This window comes from Schistocerca piceifrons, chromosome X (assembly GCF_021461385.2).
Source record: "Schistocerca piceifrons isolate TAMUIC-IGC-003096 chromosome X, iqSchPice1.1, whole genome shotgun sequence".
Classification (NCBI taxonomy): domain Eukaryota; kingdom Metazoa; phylum Arthropoda; class Insecta; order Orthoptera; family Acrididae; genus Schistocerca; species Schistocerca piceifrons.
This window is the reverse complement of record NC_060149.1, coordinates 380,358,927-380,383,478: the sequence shown is the minus strand read 5'-3', so window position 1 is coordinate 380,383,478 and position 24,552 is coordinate 380,358,927. Positions and strand designations below refer to the sequence as shown.

The following is a 24,552-nucleotide window of genomic DNA, read 5'->3' as shown; positions in this document are numbered from 1 at the left end:
CATAAAAATATACAGAAAATGACCTGGGTGTCACCAGATAACAATACTATGAACCAAACTGACCACATATTAATAGATGGCATGGCACTGATGTACCATACTACTATATGTTTCAGTGGAATCTGATCACACCTCCTCACAGCAAAAATTTGAAGGAGAATTTCAAACGCACATAAAAGAGAAAGACAATACAAGAGTAGTACCTCAGAAATAGAGGACCCTGTAAAAGATTAACACCTAGCTTTTAATCTGGAAAATACACTGACAGGAATCCTGCAGAACTATACTCATAAATGAGCAGTAGAATAAAATCAGAAGTGAAATACAAGCTGTTGCAGAAGTAGTAATAGGTATGGAGCAACAGATAAGAAGGAATGAATGGTGCGATGGGTGTGAGGCAGCAACAAGAATGAAGAACTAAGCATACAAAAAGATGCAGGCTAGAAGAACAATGCTAGTAGATGACTACAGAGAAAAAAAGTGTTGAAAAGCTGGTTCTGAAAAAAAAAAAAAAAAAGAAGAGAAGCTCTTTCTTTGAAGGTCAATAACCTTGGAAAGGGATTTCAAACAAAAGCAGCACAATGTGGAGGAAAAACAAAAGAAATGGTGTATTGATAGCTTCACAGGAAGTAGTGTTACATTACTGGGAAGAGCACTTTAAGGAATAATTATATTCAGAATACTGAAGCATGGGAACTAACTGAAAACCCAACAAGTAGAAGAAGAGGAAAATAGGATGACCACAATGCAAGAGATTAAGCTAGCAATAAAGGAACTAGCCAACAATTGGTTACCTGGCAATGACAACCTGCCAGTTGAACTTATTAAGTAGGTGATGGAGAACATCTAGTCAAATGCATGCACACCCTGATCTCATATGTACACACAAAAATCATCCCATATGATTGGAATATTGGAGTAGTATGTGCTGTACATAAGAAAGGGGGGCATCCTGCGATGTACGAACTACAGGGGAATTACATTACTGAATGCCCCATATAAAATATTCTTCTCCCTGATTTGCACCCATGTAAAAGCTTTTGCAGAAAAAGCAAGTGGGAGATATCACGCAGGCTTTAGACCTGGCAAATCACCTATAGACCAAATATCCACCCAGAGACAGATATTAGGGGAAAACAAAAGGGAATACCATATAGAAACATCATATTTCCTGATTTTAAAGCAGCATATGACATCATATAAAGAAACAAGCTTACTGAAGCCACGAATGAACTAGGCATACAACAACAGTTAATATGCCTCATAGATCTGATTATGAGAAAAGTAGTAAGTGAAGCATAGATACAAAGAAATGTAACATCAAGTTTTGGAACTAACTATGGACTGAGGAGGTAACTGAATGCAGTCTCACGTATGGTTTTCGACATAGCGCTACGAAAGGTAGGCACAATAAACATAATGGGGTAAGTTCTGGCCTATACAAATGATGTAGATACTACTGCAAGAACAGAACTCGCTGATAAAGAAACATACACGGCACTGGTGGCAGCAGCTATAGAAATGGGACTGGAAGTGAAGATCAATAAAACCAGACATGAATAATAAGTCCAGAACCAAACACAATGTTAGAAATTCACCAAGTGCAAACAGAATCTGTTAGGGAACTCAGTTTATCTGGGAACACTGGTAACAGCACAGAATTATATTAGTAAGGAAATAAAGCAGCATATCGACCTAGCTAATACGTCCTATTATAGGCTGGCCCCACAACTTAAGTCAAGAAATCTGCCCAGAAGAACAAAATGTCAACTGTATAAAACTTTACTACATCCAGTATTAACATAGGGCTTAGGTGCATGAACACCTAACAGTGAGAAAAGCTAACTGGATTTTTCGAATGAAAGGTGTTGTGCAGAAACTATGGAGTGACTAACGAAGATGGAATATGGCATAGACGATATAATTTTGAACTTTACAGATTACATAAAGATCTTGACATCAAAGTTCGTTACAATAAACTGCCCGATATGGGTCACCACGTTTTTCGCAGGGAACATGAGAAGCCAACAAAAAATAGCATTGCTACTAAACACAGTGGGACAAAGAAGCAGGGAAAGACCAAGACTGATACTTTGATTACAAGAAGATTTAAAAATTATTTGTGTCAGAGGCTGGAGACAAGACATTAGACAGGGAAGAGTGGAATGATGTCCCTAGAGCAGGTCAGGCCCATTAAGAGCTGTAAAGCTAGGAAGAATTATACAGGGTGTTACAAAAAGGTACGGCCAAACTGTCAGGAAACATTCCTCACACACAAAGAAAGAAAAGATGCTATGTGGACATGTGTCCGGAAACGCTTACTTTCCATGTTAGAGCTCATTTTATTACTTCTCTTCAAATCACATGAATCATGGAATGGAAACACACAGAACAGAACGTACCAGCGTGACTTCAAACACTTTGTTATAGGAAATGTTCAAAATGTCCTCCGTTAGCGTGGATACATGCATCCACCCTCCGTCGCATGAAATCCCTGGTGCACTGATGCAGCCCTGGAGCATGGCGTATTGTATTACAGCCGTCCACAATACGAGCACGAAGAGTCTCTACATTTGCTACCGGGGTTGCGTAGACAAGAGCTTTCAAACGCCCCTATAAATGCAAGTCAAGAGGGTTGAGGTCAGGAGAGCGTGGAGGCCATGGAATTGGTCCGCCTCTACCAATCCATCGGTCACCGAATCTGTTGTTGAGAAGCGTACGAACACTTCGAATGAAATGTGCAGGAGCTCCATCGTGCATGAACCACATGTTGTGTCATACTTGTAAAGGCACATGTTCTAACAGCACAAGTAGAGTATCCCGTATGAAATCATGATAACTTGCTCCATTGAGCATAGGTGGAAGAACATGGGGGCCAATCAAGACATCACCTTCAATGCCTGCCCAAACGTTCACAGAAAATCTGTGTTGATGACGTGATTGCACAATTGCGTGCGGATTCTCGCCAGCCCACACATGTTGATTGTGAAAATTTACTATTTGATCACGGAATGAAGCCACATCCGTAAAGAGAACATTTGCACTGAAATGAGGATTGACACATTGTTGGATTTACCATTCACATAAGTGTACCCGTGGAGGCCAATCAGCTGCTGATAGTGCCTGCACACGCTGTACATGGTACGGAAACAACTGGTTCTCCCGTAGCACTCTCCATACAGTGACGTGGTCAACGTTACCTTGTACAGCAGCAACTTCTTTGATGCTGAAATTAGGGTTATCGTCGACTGCATGAAGAATTGCCCCGTCCATTGCAGGTGTCCTTGTCGTTCTAGGTCTTCCCCAGTCGCGAGTCATAGGCTGGAATGTTCCGTGCTCCCTAAGGCACCAATAAATTGCTTCGAACGTCTTCGTGTCAGGACACCTTCGTTGTTGAAATCTGTCTCTATACAAACGTACCGCACCACGGCTATTGCCCCATGCTAATCCATACATCAAATGGGCATCTGCCAACTCCGCATTTTTAAACATTGCACTGACTGCAAAACCACGTTCGTGATGAACACTAACCTGTTGATGCTATGTACTGATGTGCTTGATGCTAGTACTGTAGAGCAATGAGTCTCATGTCAACACAAGCACCGAAGTCAACATTACCTTCCTTCAATTGGACCAATTAGCAGTGAATTGCGGAAGTACAGTACATACTGACGAAAATAAAAAGAGCTCTAACATGGAAATTAAGCGTTTCCGGACGCACGTCCACATAACATCTTTTCTTTATTTGTGTGTGAGGAATGTTTCCTGAAAGTTTGGCCGTACCTTTTTGTAACACCCTGTATACTTATTGTCACCATACATCTCATTTATTTCCATAACTAAAAATACTTTACTTCAAGCTTATTAATATTATCCACTTACACAACAAATACCTCCACATCCAAACAGAGTCTTATGTTTATCGAAAGGAAGCGTTCTCGTAATGTCTAATTTCTATTTGGAGACAATACACTGTGAACACTGATCTTTACCACCTCAAGATACTTTTTGTTTATAAGTAAAATAAATGTAGCAAGCTATCAGGATCCACAACCAATACTAAAGAGTTGCATGTTTGCACCTGTTACTGCCCTTCAAAGTAGTCACCATTGTAGTATAGAACCCATTGCCAACAATGTGGGAGGTGTAGTATGCCATTAGCAGAGCCTGTTCTGTTGATGGAGCGAGTAGAACGGCCTACTGCCTGTCGAATCTCTGGAACAGTTCTGAAGCGAATGCCACCGTCAATTCCAAGTATTACTGTTCGTTTTTGGAGCATCACCTGCAACCAGCTTTGCAAAAGAAACAGCGACACCTTTCTGCACAACCCACCCATCATTTTGCATGACAATGTGCAAGCACATACAGTGCTGCTTTGTTCGGTCGATGGGACTGGAAAGCACTGTTACCATCCCCCATACTCCCCGGACTTACGTCCTTGTGACGGATTTGATTCCGAAGATGAAGGAACCACTTCAGAACTGTTCCAGAGATTTGACAGGCAGTAGCCTTACTCCATTAGTGGTGGTGGTGGTTAGTGGGATGCTTAAGGGGGACTAAACAGCGAAGGTCATCAGTCCCCCATTCCAAAAACAGGCGAGACATAAATTCGCGGAGCAGGTAAAACCCCAAGGGGAAGGAGACTCCTCCCCCCCCCCCCCCCAGGCACTGAAAGAACACAAATAAGGCAACGAACACTACAGACAAGAAGAGTACAGATGAACACCAGACAAAGAAACAGAAGAAAAGAAGATGGCCGGAGACTGGTTGACTGACCACAAGAACAAAAAAAAGGGAAAGAGTCAACCATCCGACGACACACCAAAACCGCAACAAATATTGAGAGACGCGAGGACAAAAGACACAGAAAGGGAAAGGTGCAGGACCTCCCTAAATGGAACCATAAAAAGGACTACCACAGATAGAATTTAAAACGACATCAGCCATGGAGGCATCATCACATAAAACCAAAGGCAAAGTGCCCGGGAGATTAAAAGACTGCCAGAGGGTGCACAGTCGGGGACACTCCAGCAAAATGTGGGCGACCGTCAGCCGGAACCCACACCGACACAGGGGGGGGGATCCTCCTGACGCAAAAGATGACAGTGCGTCAGGTAGGTATGGCCTATGCGCAGCCGACACAGGATGACAGAGTCCCTGCGAGAAGCCCGCAGGGAGGAGCGCCACACATCGGTCGTCTCCTTAACAGCCCGCAGTTTATTCGGAGATGTCATGCCATGCCACTCAGCAGTCCACATCCCAAGCACCTTACGGCACAACACCAGCTGCTGATCGCGAGCCGTGAGGCCGATCTCCAAAGCTGGGGCGTCGATCGCCCCTTTGGCCAGCCTGTCAATATGTTCGTTCCCCATGACGCCAACGTGACCTGGCGTCCAAACAAAGACCACCGAACGACCAGAACGGGTAACGGCGGAAACAGACTCCTGAATAGAGGACACCAGAGGAGAAAAGGTATAGCAGCGGTCGATGGCCTGGAGGCTGCTCAGGGAGTCACTGCAGATGATGATGGACGTACCTGAGCAGAAACGCATATGCTCAAGAGCGCGCAATATGGCCACCAGCTCTGCAGTAAAAATACTGCAGCCAGCCGGCAAGGAGCGCTGCTCAACATGGGCAGCGTGAGCAAAAGCGTAGGCAGTGCCACCATCAACCAGGGAATCATCAGTGTAGACAGTCTCACAGCCCGAAAATGAGGCGAGGAGCGCAAGAAAACGGCGACGGAAGGCCACAGGCGGAACCGAGTCCTTGGGTCCCTGTGCCAAGTCCAGACGGACGGACGGCTGAGGCAAACACCAGGGAGGCGTAGGTGCACGGACCCGGAAGGGAGGCAGAAGAGGGAATGACCCTAGTTCCGACAGCAGGGACTGGACGCGGACAGCTATGGGAAGCCCAGACCTAGGTGGCCTTTCGGGCAGATGGAGGACCATGGCAGGGAAAAGCAGGCGACGATTGGGACGGCCCGGCGAGCAATGCACGTGGAAAGCATAGTCGGCGAGCAGTCGATGGCGGCGAATCCGCAGTGGGGGAACCCCGGCCTCCACCAGTAGACTATCCACGGGGCTCGTACGAAAAGTGCCAGTTGCAAACCGAACTTCACAGTGGTGGATGGGGTCTAACAACGTCAACACTGAGGGTGATGCAGACCCATAGGCCAGGCTCACATAATCAAGCCTGGGCTGCACAAGGGCCCTGTATAATCGCAACAGCGTGCAGCGAACCGCACCCCAAGATGTGTGGCTCAGGCAGCGGAGGGCGTTGAGGTGCTGCCAGCACTTTTGCTTCAGCTGAGTAATAAGAGGAACCCATGTGAGCCGGGCACCAAAGACGAGTCCTAAGAAGCGGCAAGTGTCCACCACTTCAAGCAGGTGGCCATCGAGGTAAAGTTCAGGATGAGGGTGGACCGTCCGACGCCTGCAGAAGTGCATAACTCGAGTCTTGGCTGCAGAGAACTGAAAACCATGAGTCAGAGCCCATGATGCTGCCTTGCGAACGGCTACTTGCAGCCTGCGTTCGGCGACTCCCGTAGTCCTGGGGCTAAAGGAGATGCAGAAGTCATCGGCATACAAAGAAGGAGACACCGACGACCCCACGGCTGCAGCCAGACCATTAATGGCCACGAGAAATAAGGAGACGCTTAACACCGAGCCCTGCGGGACCCCATTTTCCTGTGTATAAGATGAACTAGAGGCAGCACTGACTTGCACCCGGAAAGAGCGGCGCAATAGAAAGGTTTGAAGAAAAGCCGGGAGCCGACCACGAAGACCCCACTCATGCAACGTTGCAAGGATGTGATGCCTCCATGTGATGTCATACGCCTTCCACAGATCAAAAAATACAGCAACGAGATGCTGATGTCGGGCAAAGGCTGTACAGATAGCAGATTCCAGCCGCACCAAATTGTCCGCAGCAGACCGGCCCCGATGGAAGCCACCCTGGGATGGAGCGAGGAGACCGCGCGACTCAAGGACCCAACACAAACGCCGCCCCACCATACGTTCGAGCAATTTGCACAAAACATTGGTGAGGGTAATGGGACAATAGCTGTCCACCGCCAGTGGGTCTGCACCGGGCTTCAAGATGGGGACAATAAGACCCTCTCGCCATTGCGACGGGAATGTGTGTCTGGCAGTCCCTGGAGATATGCTTCAGCATCTACGCATGGATGCAGTCTGGTCCTGGTGCTGTATTAGGACAATCTGCGAGGGCAGCGAGGAATTCCCTCTCGCTGAAAGGAGCACTGTATTTTTCAGAATGACGCGTGTGGAATGATAACGGCGTCTGCTCTGCTCGCTCCTTTAGAGAGCGAAAGGCGGGGGGATAAGTTGCAGTCACAGAGCTCTGAGCAAAGTGCGCAGTAAGGTGTTCAGCAATGGCGGCAGCGTCCGTGCAGACAGCGCCGTCCAAGGAGATCCCAGGGACACCCATAGGGGTCTGGTATCCATAAATCCACCGGATCCGGGACCACACGAGCGAGGGGGAGACACGGGAGCCCAAGGATGAGACATACCTCTCCCAGCACTCCTGCTTACGCCGTGCAATAAGGCGATGGGCCAAGGCACGGAGCCTCTTAAAGACTATGAGGGTCTCTAGAGACGGGTGCCGCCTATGACGCTGGAGAGCCCGCCTACGGTCGCGAATAGCCTCAGCAATCTCCTGCGACCACTAGGGGACAGCCTTCCTCTGAGGGAGTCCAGAAAAGTGGGGGATGGCAGCCTCGGCCGCCGAAATGATTGACTTGGTTAAGACACGGATCACCTCGTCAATGTCACCCTGTGGGGGAGACTCAATGGTTGCAGCGGAAGTAAAAGCCGGCCAGTCAGCCCTGTGGAGAGCCCAGCGGGGCAGGTGCCCAGAAGAATGACACTGGGGTAGTGACAAATAGATGGGAAAATGGTCACTACCACACAGGTCAGGATGCACTCTCCAGTGGAGGGACGGGACAAGTCCGGGGCTGCAAAGAGAGAGATTGATGGCCGAGAACGAGCCATGGGCCACACTGAAATGCGTGGGAGCACCGGTGTTCAAGAGGCTAAGGTCGAGCTGAGCCAACACATGCTCCACGGCACGACTGCAGTCATCGGAGACAGTCTCACCCCATAGAGGGTTGTGGGCATTGAAATCGCCCAGCGCCAAGAAAGGTGGCGGCAATTGGGCTATCAGTGCAGCCAGGACATGCAGCGCGAAATCACCATCCGGTGGAAGGTAAAGACTGCAGACGGTAATAGCCTTCGGCGTCCACACCCTAACAGCGACAGCCTCTAAAGCTGTTTGTAGAGGGACAGACTCGCTGTGAAGAGAGTTAAGGACATATATGCAGACGCCACCAGACACCCTTTCATAAGCTGCTCGGTTCTTATAATAACCCCGATAGCCACGGAGGGCGGGGGTTCGCATTGCTGGAAACCAAGTTTCCTGCAGAGCAATGCAGAGGAAAGGATGAAGGCTGATAAGTTGGCGGAGCTCAGCTAGATGGTGGAAGAAACCGCTGCAGTTCCACTGGAGGATGGTGTTGTCCATGGCTGGGAAACGCGTGACGGGACTGGGAAGGCAGATTACGCCGCTGGGTCACCTGCTGCCTCCGAGTGAGCACCTGTGCTAGTGCTTTCCATGGCGTCGGAGGGACCGGCGAGATCGAGGTCCTCAGTGGACGCCAGAATCTCCACCTCGTCCTCAGACGCAGAGCTTGTAGGAAGTGGTGGGACGGGTGCCACCGCAATGTCTGTATCCTTGGGGACGTTCTTCTGTTTCTGTGTCCGTTTCCCTCATTGTGCCTTCGGTGGTTCAGGCTTGGAGGGCTTCACAGGGTCAGTCTCAGGGACGGACAATGACCGTGAGGCCCTATGACCAGGGACTGGTGGTTGTTTAAGCCACGTGCGGGTGTCTGCTGTGCCGCTGGTCGGAACTTGCGAAGGGAGGTCCTCAAGGGACCCCTTCCTTGCGAGAGTAGCCGAAGAAGTCTTATGCTTCTCCGGCTGGGAAGGGCGAACTGATGTCCCCGATGGTTGGGGGGTGTTGCTCCTGAAGGAGATGGAGCAGGAGCAACGGGGAGTTTAGTGCCCCCCACCATCAAGGGGGCAGGTGTGGGCCTTCGACAGAGCTGACTGGAGCTGATGGAACTGTAGCAGGAGTGACAGTTGCGGCATAAGAAGATGTCATACGCACTGGATGAAGCCGATCATATTTCCGCTTCGCCTCAGTGTACGTCAGTCGGTCGAACGTCTTTATTTCCATGATTTTCCGCTCATTCTGCAGAATCGGACAGTCTGGCGAGCAAGGCGGATGGTGCTCACCACAGTTCACACAGATTGGAGGCGGGGCACAGGGATGATCAGGATGGGATGGTCGACCGCAATCGCGACATACGAGGTCGGAAGCACAGCGTGAAGACATATGGCCGAACTTCCAATACTTAAAGCACCGCATCGGGGGAGGGATATGTGGCTTGACATCACAACGGTACACCATCATCTTGACCTTCTCAGGTAACGTGTCACCCTCGAAGGCCAAGATGAAGGCACTGGTGGCAACTTTATGATCCTCGGACCCCGGTGGACGCGCCGGACGAAATGGACACCTCGTCGCTCCAAGTTGGCGTGCAGCTTGTCATCTGACTGTAAAAAGAGATCCCTGTGGAAGATAATGCCCTTGACCATATTCAGACTTTTATGGGGTGTGATAGTTACAGAGACATCCCCCAGCTTATTACAAGCGAGCAAGGCCCGCGACTGGGTGGAGGACACCGTTTTTATCAACACCGATCCGGACCGCATCTTGGACAAGCCCTCCACCTCCCCAAACTTGTCCTCTAAATGCTCTACAAATAACTGAGGCTTCACGGATATAAAGGATTCCCCATCAGCTCTAGTACACACAAGATACCTGGGCGAATATGGCTCACTTGCATTTAATGCCTTTCGTTCCTCCCATGGTGTGGCGAGGGAGGGGAACGATTTGGGGTCACAAACGTTACTTTTAAAATGGGCCCTCGAACGCTTAGAGACTGCTGGTGGCTGGCCACCAGCAAGAGAAGATGTGCCACGCTTCATTGCGTGTCATTCACCCTGATGCCACCTACTCCGATCAAGGGCCCTCCCCACGGGCGCCACCCAGCCACAGCAAAGGCCACCTGGCAGGATGGCCATTGCCGGGAGTCCCGATGCCCCAAGAAGATGGGCATCTACTCCTTGGCATACGTGGGGAGTTAACGGCGCAGGCATCAGTAGGGCGATCCCTGTGTTGTCAGGGGGCTACAACCAACAGGGTACATGGTGGCCCCACCACAACGGACTGGCTACCGTGCTGGATGTTAGGTGACATGTGGTCCATGGTCGCCGTCTTTGCATAAAGTGGCCCTGCACATTGCTTGGCATAAAGTGCACGCAGGAGCGTATCCATGCCCAAGAGATGTAGAGCGGGCAGGACTGCAACGCAACGACGAATAAGCTGGCAAAAGTTCTCAACGCAAGATGGACACAATGCACCACGTAAGGCGCCCTTCCCCAATCGGCTCGCTCTTCGGAAAAATTTTGAGATATGGAGGTCAAACCCGACAGGGGACCATCACATAAGGCCGAAACGTTTGAGACTCCTTTTAGTCGCCTCTTACGACAGGCAGGAATACCGCGGGCCTATTCTTATCCCCGGACCTGCAGGGGACTCCATTAGTACCATCAGCAGAACAGGCTCTGTTAACAGTATATTACGCCTTCCACGTCGCTGGCAACAGGTTGAACACCACACTGTTGACTACTCTGAAGGACAGTAACAGGTGCAAACATGACTTTTGTGTTGGTTGTGAATAAATAGTTGCCACTATTTAAGTTCCAACCCTCATAAATTTAAGGTGGCTGGGGGGAGGATTACAACCTGTACCTGTACCAAGTGACAATTTACACTCTTGAGCCTATATTTCAACACTGAAGCCAAACTGCTTTCAGTACAACAGCAGACTTTTAGCAATATCCATATTTTCCACTGGCATGAAAAGTTGCTATTTCATTAAATTTTGAAAGGATTTGTGTCCTTCCTGAATATCTATATTGCAGAGACCTGCAGGTAAACATAACAGGCTTGAAACAAAAACCTACTGCTGTGAACTCCACAGTCTTATGTATCTGTGACCACAAGAGCTGGCACCAGAGCCTCAAGGTACAGCCCAGTTTGTTTCAGTATTTCCTTCACTTCTGCCTGAGGTAGTACACATTTTTCCAACATTTTGCTAGTTTCATCATTAAAAATTTCTTTTCCCATAATAATGAATCCACGTTTAAACCATTCTAATATTTAATCAATGTAGCAGTCTTAACTGCCTATGTCATTTCCCATTTGTTTTACAGCAAATCTTACAAAAAAATATGCATTTTGGAGAGATCTTTAATTCTGTTCATCAAACTTATGCTTTCGTATGACAAATGTAAATATGAAGACCATCAAATACAGCACATCAGCTTCAAAAACACACAAATCAACATGGCACCTGCTTGGGTGCTTCAATCAAACAATTTCAGTACGAGACATGACATCGCCCAAACATGGTTCTGGTGGCAGAACAACACAATTATTGCAATATTAACTAAACATTATTTTTATTATTTTGAGAAATAAATTTGTGGAAACAGCCTGGTCCATAGTATAGCTTGAGAGACTGAACTAAGCAAAACAATGAGGTGTCTGTTGTTTAATATTCAGGCACATATTGTATGCCTTCTGGCTAACCACTGCAGTCAGAGACTGAAGAGTCTCTCAATGAGATCTATCTATATGGCATGCTCTTGAGTCAGTATACACTAAAAACTATCTTTGTTATGCACATTTTTAAGTATTTTTTTCTGTGTGTTAATTCTCACACTATATTCTTTCAGAATATTTCCACAAAACTGAATCAAATTGTTTCTCTTCATAATGATACACAGCGATAAATTTCTGAGCAAGTCTTTAAGAGGGGCAGTCAATTCAAAATAAAAAATATAAGATACTATTTAAAAACAACACACTGCTGTTCATATCTTCGTTAACTAATGAAGTTACAAGAAAGGATATCATGCTGGTTAATGTCCCCCCCTGGTAGCTGGACAGAATCTGCTCAATATATTTTAAATTTGCTTTGAGACAAAAGAGAGTGGGGCACTTAAGAAAACTGGGAGACCCTGTGTAGTGTAGGAGCTGTCACTCTTAGTCTATATTTGAATATGCAAGCCCAACTAAGAAATAAGTTTGTCTAAAATACTCATGAGTCAACAAATGAGAATGCAGAGAGGTAACAACTTATTCATAAAATGATATGTAGTACTGAGACATAACTTTTGAGCTAACCTTCCAATGCAAGTTCACCCACAACCAACATACCAACCTACAGTCATAACATTTAATACCTGTACATTAGATGTAGGTTTTCCCCAATTTTTATTTATTGTTTCCACCTTGGGACTTCCATATCATTATTTCTCATTTCTAAATCAAGTAATTTTGACACTTATTTTCTATTATACCTTTAGATAGCATAACTTATCTATGTACACCATCCATCCGAAAGTTCCAAGACTTATTGTAATTCTTGGTGCACAAGCAAGATCAGAGCATTAATCATGGCGGTAGCTTTAACTAACAACTGCAACCAGATGTTCATTCAACCAGTCCGTTGTGAGCACACCACTTAAGTAGCGGACATATTACCATGGTGTGTCGGCATCTAGTCACAATTAACAAAGGGGTAACTTCTCTAAATGAAATTTATGGCATCCAGACTGTTTTGAAGAGGAAAGAGTATGCAATGTTCATCCCAAACACACCAAGTCTGGAACAAAAACAACGCACTGAGCTCAGATTTCAAATGAAAGAACACTGTATCCATCTCATTATGTAAATGTAGCGAGATCCCAGGCAGAAAACAACCTACCGCCATGAACATCCAGTTAAAAAAAATACAGCATATAAAGCAACAAACTACTTTCAATATATGGTCATCAGGACATTGCTCTAAATGAGGTAAATCAGAAATTTTCTTCAGCACCATGTGACTAGATGATTGCAGAAACACTTTCTTGCTCAAGTAGCACTGTGTTTAGGGGAACACAGTGGTAATTAAACAGCCACACATCAAAATTATCTTATTCTTTATATTACCTTTGCCCCAAGCTTTTCTTTATCTGACAGCTGGTTTTTCAGGGAGTAGGCGTACGATTCCAATTCATTGCGAGCTTCAACACGCTCCTTCAGCTTTTTATCATCATCGGCAAACTTCTCTGCATCTTTGATCATTCGCTCTATGTCATCAGGAGTTAATCTATTCTGGTCATTTGTGATTACAATCTTCTCACGATTGCCAGTGCCTTTATCTTCTGCTGAAACCTGCAAAACAAAAAATCAACTTTATAGATGTATCAAATATAAAAGCAGTCATGAAAGCATACATTCTTACACAACTGCGTCATAGCAGAATAAAAATGATTAGCTCACTTGTATGTGAGCCTGTCTGCAATTTGACATCTCCCTAAGGTAAGTAGCAATCTCTCCTTTCACAATATTGTTCCTCCACCCTGAACTTTATTTCAATCAAATAATAGATAAACATTCAGATGTGACTGGCCCAATGTTTGAATGAGGATCAAAGAAACAAGCAAAAATCAAGGTTCTAGCTGAACAATCACATCTCATCATAACCTCTTCACATCTGAACTTTCAATCTTGTAAATGGCAGCCTCCCTAAAATGTCTTATCATCCAACACTTTTGGTTGGAGACCAACAGCTGGGCTACTGAAACAGTCCCACATACAGCTTCTCATTATTAACATACAACTGGTTACACCTGGAGTAGCAATCTACCTGGAAAGCAAGGACAATTAGTTCTGTCACATTGGGGGGGGGGGGGGGGGGGGGGGGGGGGGGGGGAGAGGACCAGACAGCAAGGCCATCGGCCTCACCGGATTAGGGAATTACGGAGAAGCAAGTTGACCATACCCTTCCAAAGGAACCATCCCGGCATTTGCTGGAGCGATTTAGGGAAATCACCGAAAACCTAAATAAGAATAGCCAGACATGAGATTGAACCGTCGTCCTCCGGAATGAGAGTCCAGTGTGGTAACCAATGCGCCAACTTCCGCAGTCACAGTGTGGAGATTTAAGGTCTAAGTTCAGGTCATGTCTGCCAGTGATTCAAGAAATATTGCAGCAATGGTACACTGCAGATATACAGCACACACTTTTTCTCCCTCACAAGACCTTATCCTAGCACCACCCTTTAACAGGATAATGGTCATCCACAAACCATGCATATGAACTAGTTGCATGAAGCTGGGATATACTTCACCACCAAGCTTTCATGCTGTACCTGACAGAACATGGTTGAGTACATCTTGGCTATCGAACCCATTCCAGTGCCAGTGTTCAGGTAAATGGGAACCACTTACAACTGTTGTAAGCTAAGTTGCCTCAATAGAAAGTAAAACAGCACTATGAAAGCCTTCTCAACAAAACCACTGCTCATTCCAAGGCTTGATGTCATGTAATCCTGACATGGGTCAGTACACTTTTACCACCTATACTTATGTTTCATTTTATTTTTTACTCACAAAATTTCCCCACACCTAAACACGGGATTTCATTTTCTCTGATGTCCTTTAAGTTTTCAGACAGTGTATACTTGATAGAATGAAAGAATTGAGCTCGGCCCAGCTTTTAGCCTCAGTATATTTAAAAGCAACTTAACAATGTTCACTGGTATCACAGATTCTGAATAAACAGTGATTTTGCTGCAGGAGGCAGCAGAGTTTCAATAAGTTTCCATTTTACACTACATGCTCTACGCTAAAATCTTACTATATTTTAAATTTCACATACCTGAAGAATGCCATTGGCATCTATTTCAAATGTCACTTCAATCTGTGGAACACCTCGTGGAGCTGGGGGTATCCCAGTTAAGTCAAATTTTCCTAGCAGATGGTTGTCTTTTGTCATGGGTCTTTCTCCTTCATAAACCTGTAAAAAACCACAATTTTAATGTTCAACCATGTTGACAATATGGAAACAAAACATAACTTTCTAAAATAAGATACCTGAATTGTTACTGTGTGCTGGTTGTCAGATGCAGTAGAAAATATCTGCGACTTCTTTGTTGGTATCACAGTATTTCTTGGTATCAGTTTAGTCATCACCCCTCCAACAGTTTCAATGCCCATAGTCAGGGGATTAACATCCAAAAGAACAATTGCATCTGTGTCTTGTTCACCAGACAACACACCTGCCTGCACAGCAGCACCATATGCCACTGCTTCATCAGGATTTATACCCCTTGATGGTTCTTTGCCACCAAAGAATTCCTTTACTAACTGTTGTACTTTAGGTATCCTTGTGCTTCCACCTACCAAAACTATTTCATCAACATCATTCTTGTTCATGTCAGCATCCTCCAATACTTTCTGTACAGGCTTCATTGTAGATCTGAACAAATCCTAAGTGCAACAAAAAACCCAATATAAATAGCACACCACAGGGACAGCGCGCAAAGGAATCACACAGCTTACTAACTTACCATGTTAAGCTCTTCAAACTTTGCCCTTGTCAGTGTCTCTGAAAAATCTTCTCCTTCGAAGAAACTTTCAATTTCTATTCTGACTTGGTGACCAGAAGAAAGAGCTCTCTTTGCTTTTTCAACTTCACGGCGAAGCTTCTGCACAGCTCTGTTATCTTTACGGATGTCCTTTCCTTTCTTCTTCTTGTACAGTTTAATAAAATGGTCCATTACACGTTGATCAAAGTCCTCTCCACCTAAGTGGGTATCTCCATTTGTTGACACAACCTACAACCAAAATTAATACTTCCACTTAACACTAAATCAAGTCACAAAAAAGATAAAACTACTTTCTTGTATTTAAAAATTGATTCCTACACCTTAAATTAAGTTAGAATGAGGAATGTCGTGTAAGTATGAAATCTTTGTGGGAGGCCGGGGAGCAAGATTCCAATATTTAGCTATGTTTTAGGAAAAATGTCCAAAAGTAGCTCAAGATTAGTCTGCATTCTGCACTAGCTTTCAGCTAATTCACTCTGGAAATCCCCAAAGTGGTTGCCCCACAGCACTCCATTTAACTTAGGTATGTACACCCAAGGCCAACACAACAAAATGATTCAAAATGCCTGCTTTAGTGTGAAAGTCAGTTCTAAATTTTTAGACTATATAGGCCTACTTTCACAACTTTCTAAAAAGAAAACAATCAAACACAGTTATTGTCAACACTAATATCTCCACCCCCCTCCCCACCCAAATGCCATAACTGGTTCCTGGAATCACTATTTTGATCTGTAACATGTAATAACCATGACTACAGCCAATTACAAACCCTACAAGCTAGAACAACTATTTGTGAGATTCAGTGGAATCTTTTACTACACTGTGTAAAAAGTTCTCTCTCTACATAAGGATCTGTACTATTTGTATATTTGTAAGCACTGCATGTTTAGTCCAATTAACAAAATTAACTATTTCTTCAACTTATCAATACGTAAACTATTGTTCTAACTGTACACAACCATTTAAATACCATAACAGAAGACCCATATAAGAACCAATTTTAACTGGTAAGTTTTAACTTACTATCCTTGTGTATCATACACTTTGTCATAATGACATTTCACAAACCCAACAAAGGTTAGATGAACAAAAGGGAAATTAGTTGGCAAACCTCTAACATAAGCACACAATTCTGGCAAGTTTTCATGTGCTGTCATTATTGTACATTTTAGGCAACAGCTAAGTTCACAACCAATACATCATAAACTATGAATTTGCACTGACACCTACAGTACAAGTGCCAACACTTTACTCCTAATCCTCCACTTTTATTAACCTATGGACTTTGCCATTAGTGTCTTCTGTTTGCTGTCAAAATGTTCTCAGCATTGGTTAAACTTTTCATCTTGCCTTGCTGGTTTTGAATTACTCATGTCAGAATGAATTGAGAAAGCAGACAATTTTCCATCACAAGAAACAACTCACATTTCTGTTTTGGCAATACTCACCAAAGACGGGGTAAAAAATGAAAATTTTTTAAGTGTACTGCATGATTAAGATGGAGCTTACTTCCATCATTCTCCCCACATCAACCTATTAAATTTTTTTGTATTCTCAAATATTACACCTATATTCAGGGAGACAATTACACAGTACTGTAGTTTCTGCATATAACCCACAAATACTCTAGTACCTTAATGCTTCATAAACAAGCATACTTATCTGATTGTTTCACTATCTTGCATAAAAATTACAACAAATGCCATTCTAAATTATTCTAATAGTTCTAAATTCCTCTAGCAACACATGTATTTCAAAAATCTAAAATTTTTTGTGCTCAACTGTGCTGAGAATGTTGGACATATACTCCTGCCATAAGTTACAAAACTTTCCTGGGAACACACAAAACAATTAGACTACTGTTATTCATAGAAAGTAGCACCATACCTCAAACACTCCATTGTCAATAGTTAGCAATGATACATCAAAAGTACCACCACCAAGATCGAAGACCAGGACATTCTTCTCTCCTTCCCTTTTATCTAAACCATAAGCAATTGCAGCTGCAGTTGGCTCATTGATTATTCTCATTACAACAAGTCCAGAAATAGTGCCAGCGTCTTTCGTTGCTTGGCGCTGAGCATCATTGAAGTATGCTGGTACAGTGACTACAGCATGGGTGACCTTCAAAAATATAATTACGTTTTGCAATTTCAGCACAATAATTGAAATATATAGCTTAGAAATAAGATTTCAAATACACATCAAATAGGCTTTAAAAATATTATAAATACACAGCAAATGGGCTTTGTTAGCTACTCCCTAAACAATATGAAATCACAGCCAGCCGAAGTACCCTCTGAAAATTATGCTCGTGATAATTTAATTGATTGATGATTAAACAGATAGAAAACATAAGAGTACAAAAAAGTGGGCACAGAAGAGTAATTCACAAATACTAAGCTTATTTCAGCCAAAACAATGTTCTTTATGCTCCACTTTATTTCACTGTTTGCAGCCTGAAGTTCCCTCACAGTAAAACTAGACCAAAGCAGCCAATTGTTTGTGGCCCTTTTGAAGTATGGTTACAAGTGCTTGTGCATAGAATGTTACTTTCTAATTACACGGTGAACCTAAATGCCAAAAGTTTTTTTTTTAGGTTGTTCAGGGACATTATCCAAGTGTTTTTGTATAAGAGGCTCTGTATCTCCAGCAGCTTATTACAGAGCAGTACAGGAATTTTAATTTACTTCATTTGTTACCCCTATTACTTATGTTTCTGTGAAAATACAGTTTACAACAGTGAGAAATACTAATATTCAAACATTTGGCATGGTTGCTATTGCTGCAGAAACAGCATAAATGTCAAGCCACATTCAGAAACTACACAGGAGTGCGTGTGCCAACTCTTCATCAGCAAACCTACCCACATAGCTGTTTATCACTGTTAATGTATTAACAACACTGACAGAAAAAAAACCAGTTTGTTTCCAACAGACCATGCACATGGCTTCAACATATGCTCTGCTGTGCACTTTCAGTTCAATCCAGCTATAAAGTGAGTAAGAGAAATTCAATTTCTCTTAACAAACCACTGGACATCACAGGTCATTTATACCAAAATATTCAGAAAATATCTGAAGGACACCAAAAATTTTCAGTTTTAGTTCACCCTGTATAACCTACCACTGACCATAACTCTTACCTACTTAAGATGCCTTATTCAGTTACAAAAAGTTAACAAAGTCGTGAATTTTTGTCCCCTCTTATAAACAGGACATTTACATTCAGAAGTCCTTAACACATCATCTGATTTACCATTACAAGACAAAAATCTGTTAAGCTTTACATTCATATGCAATCTTCAGCAATACTTTTAGACAAATTATAAATTGGAAACTACTACTAAATCAGTATAGAATTTAGTATTTTAGCTAAGAATACATGGTAACTGCTGGGAAAAAAAAGTGGGGTGCTTTTCTCCAGTCTCACTATCCAGACTTTGTGAAGCAGTGTCTAAAATTATAAAATGTTAAAGTCAGTCACTGAACACAAAATATCTACAATTTTTATCCCTCAAACAATATCACCAATTTCCCCTTATTCCCCTTAACATATTTGTAATGGGCATATCCATTCGTTATTGACATTTTCAGTTCCATGATTAACTGCCAAACTTTCTCTTATCCTTAAGCCCTGTGTTCATTGTTCCACCAGCCTGGCACCAGTACACACATGCATGCTACTAACCTTGTACACAGCTCTAGCACCATTCTCATTATGCTGGCAACTAACTGCAGCCACAGGGACTACATAAAAAGAACTCCCCAAGATACAGCAATGCTTGACATCCACTTTAGAAAGACCGAAAATTAATAGCCATATACTTATTAGTGGCTTATGGAGTACAGATTTAGATTTCAGTTTAGCAGAATTTAAAACAGTAAAATGAAGGCTATGAGAACAAAAAGGCGTTAATATGATACAGTGTGGAAACTTATGTCATACAACCAAGTATGTGGTTAAAGTGCACTTAAGGTGTTTATGGCTCTTCCACTGCACGCTGCTGTTTGCAATTTGTTTCCACTGATCATAACCAATTGGGTGATAGGAGACAATTGCCAACGAAAATCGCCAAATCTAATGACTTGTTTTGGCAGATGATATGTATTTATTACTTTCTGGACATGGGCAGCATGAGTGACAGTTATTGACCTGGCTATTGTGGATTAAAGAATTTTTACTGGTTTCTGCATATTTTTATTTTTCTCTGAATAAGACAAGATTTTTTTGGGATACTTTATTTTTTTTCAGCATATAGTTTGGTTGTGTGTTGAAGCCAAGCAATGTGGCTTGAGGAAAATGGGCTGGGGCGACAGACTAATCTGCAGTGTAGATTAATGATCATTTTGAAAACTCAGTGAGGTATTTTTAAAATGTCCAGATTTCCAAGATGGTTGTTACCACAGGAACCTAACAGTATAGTTTCAATTTTATACAATATTCTGTTTTATATGACAATTTGCACAATGTATTCCATTGCACCACCACACAACTTCACATCACGACATTTATCGAACACAATTATGATTGTTGTTCTGCCGTCTTGTCTATCCATTCGATTATCATCGAACTTCCCATGTTCCACCCTTCTCACTGTAACCAACTGCAGCATGTAACAGAAAAACCATCAACACCATATGTGCTCTTTACTCGTGTGCACTTTAACTAAGACATTGATGCAACCTCATATGTACATAGGAGGGGATGTTTTGGTCATACTTCAGATCAGAAATATTTAAACAGAGCAGTTGGGCACACTGTAAACCTTTTCCAATGGGCTTAGCCTTCTGCTGCTAAAATATGAAGTTTTAACTCACTATTCATGGCATATGTGGAATTAAATGAGATCAGCAACAGTATTTTACATTTATATAATAATTTTTGCTGCTTCAGTCACTTTTTACTGATATTTATTACCATGACAAGCTTTCGCAGCATGCTGCCATCAGCTGCATTACAGTTATATGCACATTTATCTAAGTGTGTGAATTTTTTGCTGGGTGTGCCAGTGTTATTATGTATTGAAATTCAGCTCTGTACAGAAAGATCCACCATTTTTAACAGTTAACACTTATTAGTCCTAAACTGATAATATGTCCCTCAAACTTCAGAACAATTAAAATTGGCCACTGCAGAGAAACTGCTACTACATATTGCCAAGAGAATTTACCCCTGAATTTCTAGCCCAACTTCATCACTTGTCATTTATGGGTCACAGGTTTCTGTTAACAATCCAATAGTAGTGTATGAAAAATTTATTGGTAGGACTAAGTCCAATTTACTGAATCATCTGAAATACTTCTATTGCAGCTAAATACTTGTGATTAAAGAAGTAATAAAATTTGAAAACTATGACACGTATACACACTGTGTACAAAAATGTAACATCACCTTTTCTCAACATATCCTTGAGGCCAGTTTCCACAGAAAACCTTATCTCAAGGATAATTTTCATAAACCTAAGACAAAGTCACACTTCAAACATGCTCAACAAATCCAGCGGTTGATTATAGCTACTATGTCATGAAAATACAGTATACATACTGTAGCACCTATACCTTTAGTGTACAAGGCAGTTTCCCTGGAAAACTTAGTAACTGCTCAACAGCCACTGTTTACACATTAAGTTTACATTGAACAAGTCTAACACACTAAAGTTATTCCACATCCCCTGTCAAATACTTCTGAAGTAAAGTCAATCTAAAAGTTTTTCATACTTTTTTTAGACCAATATTTGACCATCTATTATAAATGATAAATACCAAAGTCTTTTACAGTAAAGTCTTTCATATTTCCTCCATTTCTTTCTCAGCACTACACTTGGTCAGCAGCAAGGCCCTGGGCAAATGCACAAAATATCCAGCCATTGCTGAAATACCAATATTTATAAAAACTGTCCAACTGACTTAAGGACACAAAACGTTTTGTAGCAATGTAATAACCTGTCCCCTTTCAAAAAGTTTCACTGTGCAAGCATTTACTATAAGGGCAGGAAATATAGAAAATAGGTCCCTGCACATACATGAACAAACCTGCTGTTTGAATAACAAACTGTGCAACAAGAAGCTGAAGATGCACTGTGAAAGACTAAGCAAATACAGTGCATCAAAAAGTTACATTTCAACATGAATATTCATTGGTAAACATTACTTACAGCAGTCTTACGTCTTTTAAATGTATCAATACCCACAATCTGAGACATTACAATCAAGTAGGTGGCGTTCAACGGGATGCTACAGGAATTTATACTTTCAACAAGTCTCTATTTTGAGCTTCAGTTTCTAATCAAACACTGTACCTGAAAATTATAGTTTTATTGTTGCTATGCAATTAACCATTTAAAAATACATTACCTTTTTCCCTAAATATGCTTCGGCAGTTTCCTTCATTTTGCCAAGCACCATAGCAGAAATTTCCTCGGGAGCAAACATTTTTTCACCTTGTGATGTTGCCACCTGTATATGTGGTTTGCTGTTTTTCTCCTTCACCTAAAACGACGATTAAAATATTTTCCTTAACGCATGAAAATCGTTGCAACTGCAATAATTTATTTTTAAAAATCTTAAATGGCTTAGTGTCATATTGATACTACAGTACCTTAAAAGGAAAAAATTTAATGTCATGCTGTACTGTTGGGTCAGTCCACTCTCTGCCGATCAAACGCTTGGCGTCGAACACAGTATTTTCTGGATTCGTTGTAAGCTGATTCTTAGCAGCATCTCCAATTAATCTTTCGCCGTCTGGGGTGAATGCAACGTATGAAGGTGTAATACGATTACCTTGATCGTTTGCAATTATTTCTACTCTGCCATTCTTGTATACCCCAACACTATTAACACAAAACATTAAAATATATTAGGTAAAAAGTTTTCGTTGTTTACCTTGGAAGAGGATACACAATCCATATGCCGGTGACAAATATCCATCACACAGGATTTTTACTTACCAGGAATAAGTTGTTCCTAAATCAATCCCAATTACTGTTCCAACATCCTTATTCTTCTCTTCTTTCGCTAAGCAAATACTGATTATTACGGCTAGAAACGCCGACAAACATTGGACACGCATGGTTTCTGAAATCAAATCTGTCATTTCATAATTAGAATTTACCGTCTGGAACTAAAATCATTTGCTACATGCGTACCTCGTATAAGATAGAGCAACTTACTTACTTTCGCAGTAAAAACTTAATAGATCTCCCAGTAAGCTAACTCACACGTATATACACCTAACATTCAAACACACATTGTCGACTACAAGACACGCTACGTCAATTCCGTGAGTTGGGGTTATTGGTCATAGTGTGTAGTCTGCGGAATCCCATTGGTCCGAATTCTCAGAGGTGGCTAAATTCTATTGGTTCACGCATGGCAGATCGCAGGAGCCCTCTGAAGTCAATGAACATTTTTTATGCGAGCTTGCTTGAAAAATTATAACGATTTATCGCCGTTCTTCGTCTTGGAGGCAAACCTCAATTTGAATTCTAACTTCAAATTAGACTGACATTTCTTTTACTTATTTATCTTTATGCATTCAAAGGACCACTTCATAATGACGTAGGGTTTGTCAAGGTAATACAATGCAAATCCATTGACCAAAATCTACAACACACAACATACATAATATATTTTCTGAGGATATGACAGGTAACCTTATGAGAATAGGACAGGTGGTCGGTAGTGGTCTTCATTAAGGAACCATTCCGGTATCTGCCGTAACGATCACCGAAAACCCAAATCAGGATAGCCGGACTGAGAAGCTCCATTCTCCCGATTATGAGTCAGTGACTTAGCAGCTGCACTGTCTCATTCGCTAATTTCAGGACATTTGTACAGTAATATTATGTTAAAGTTAAATCACTGAAAAAACAGTAGTTCGTCATGACTGAATATATACTGAGCTTCGATCGTATGCGTAGATATTTGGAAAAGCTCATAAGATAATTAATAAATGTGAAACTTCTGGGTCTTATAGTCATGGTCCATGGTCCAAGAAACATTTTTATTCCTAATGGTACGTCCAGACCTTTGCTGGGTATCTTCAGAGGTACTCCTGCATCCTCTGAGCTGGCAAGGTTCATGGACCACGACCATATAACACGGAGGGTTCTCCAGAAACTAAAACAACTGGTCCTGAAAGTCTTAACTTTATGTTTACCTCCTTATACTTCTTCGTTCGGTTGTATGCAGCTTTGTGAAGCTACTTTCGCGATTGATACTCTCTTAATTTGGTGTACTATGAGCCACCAGTCTGTAAAAATGTATATTCTTTGCCCCTTTAATCCTTTTTTTGTTTTTGACAGTGTCCTGTACTATTTTTTTACCTCACCACTTTACTGGTAACCAGTATCTAGAAGTCTACTGAGCTATGGTTTCATGAGAGGGGGTTTCTTTCTGTGTATTCCGTTAAGATATGAACTGCATTCTGTTTGTGGGTAGGTACTTAACTTGAAATGGTTTGGCACATTTTTCTTTTCGCATGACTATCACTGATGTAGCTAAAATACTTCACAAAAGCGTGGCTGCATCACACACAAGGTGCATGAATTTTTTCTGTTTTGTTTAATGTGAATATGGTTTCCATTATAATTAAAAAAGACACATCGTTAGTTTTAATTATATTTGTTCTAATATAATCCAATACAACAAGTCTAAATCTTCTGACGATTAACTTCTGCTCTCTAACTAGCTAATTTCTACATAAATGTCAAATTAATCCAAAATTTTGGTGCTTCCAAAGGATAGGCCTACTCCTACAGTGAACAAATAATGAAATTTCAAAGTGGATTGCGCATTATTTGCTGTAGTTTGGGTCATTATCCTTTTTTATTTTGGAAATGAACAACATTTATGATAATAGAAACTTAGTTGAAGACATGCGACAATTTATATGCCATGTTTTGTCAAAACATGCAGAATAAGAGTAGCGCATGTGTACCAATTTAATACACAACTCTCTGTTC

General features: G+C 42.4%; 1 protein-coding gene across 2 annotated transcripts in view; it reads right to left on the bottom strand.

Moving 5' to 3' along the window:
• The window catches only part of LOC124721186 (endoplasmic reticulum chaperone BiP), a 32,192-nt gene extending 9,270 nt beyond the window's left edge, over window positions 1-22,922 (bottom strand). Inside the window, exons 1-9 of one of the 2 annotated variants that reach the window (XM_047246025.1) lie at window positions 22,763-22,922; window positions 22,537-22,675; window positions 22,188-22,419; window positions 21,944-22,078; window positions 17,475-17,711; window positions 15,549-15,815; window positions 15,073-15,468; window positions 14,858-14,995; window positions 13,144-13,368 (exon numbers count right to left, since the gene is read on the bottom strand). In XM_047246025.1, the coding sequence (XP_047101981.1) occupies window positions 13,144-13,368; window positions 14,858-14,995; window positions 15,073-15,468; window positions 15,549-15,815; window positions 17,475-17,711; window positions 21,944-22,078; window positions 22,188-22,419; window positions 22,537-22,658 (1,752 nt within the window). In that variant the 5' untranslated portion in view covers window positions 22,659-22,675; window positions 22,763-22,922. Of the gene's footprint in view, window positions 1-13,143; window positions 13,369-14,857; window positions 14,996-15,072; window positions 15,469-15,548; window positions 15,816-17,474; window positions 17,712-21,943; window positions 22,079-22,187; window positions 22,420-22,536; window positions 22,676-22,758 lie in introns of both variants that reach the window. The other variant, XM_047246026.1, reaches the window with a different exon arrangement.
• Between the last annotated feature and the right edge of the window lie 1,630 nt (window positions 22,923-24,552).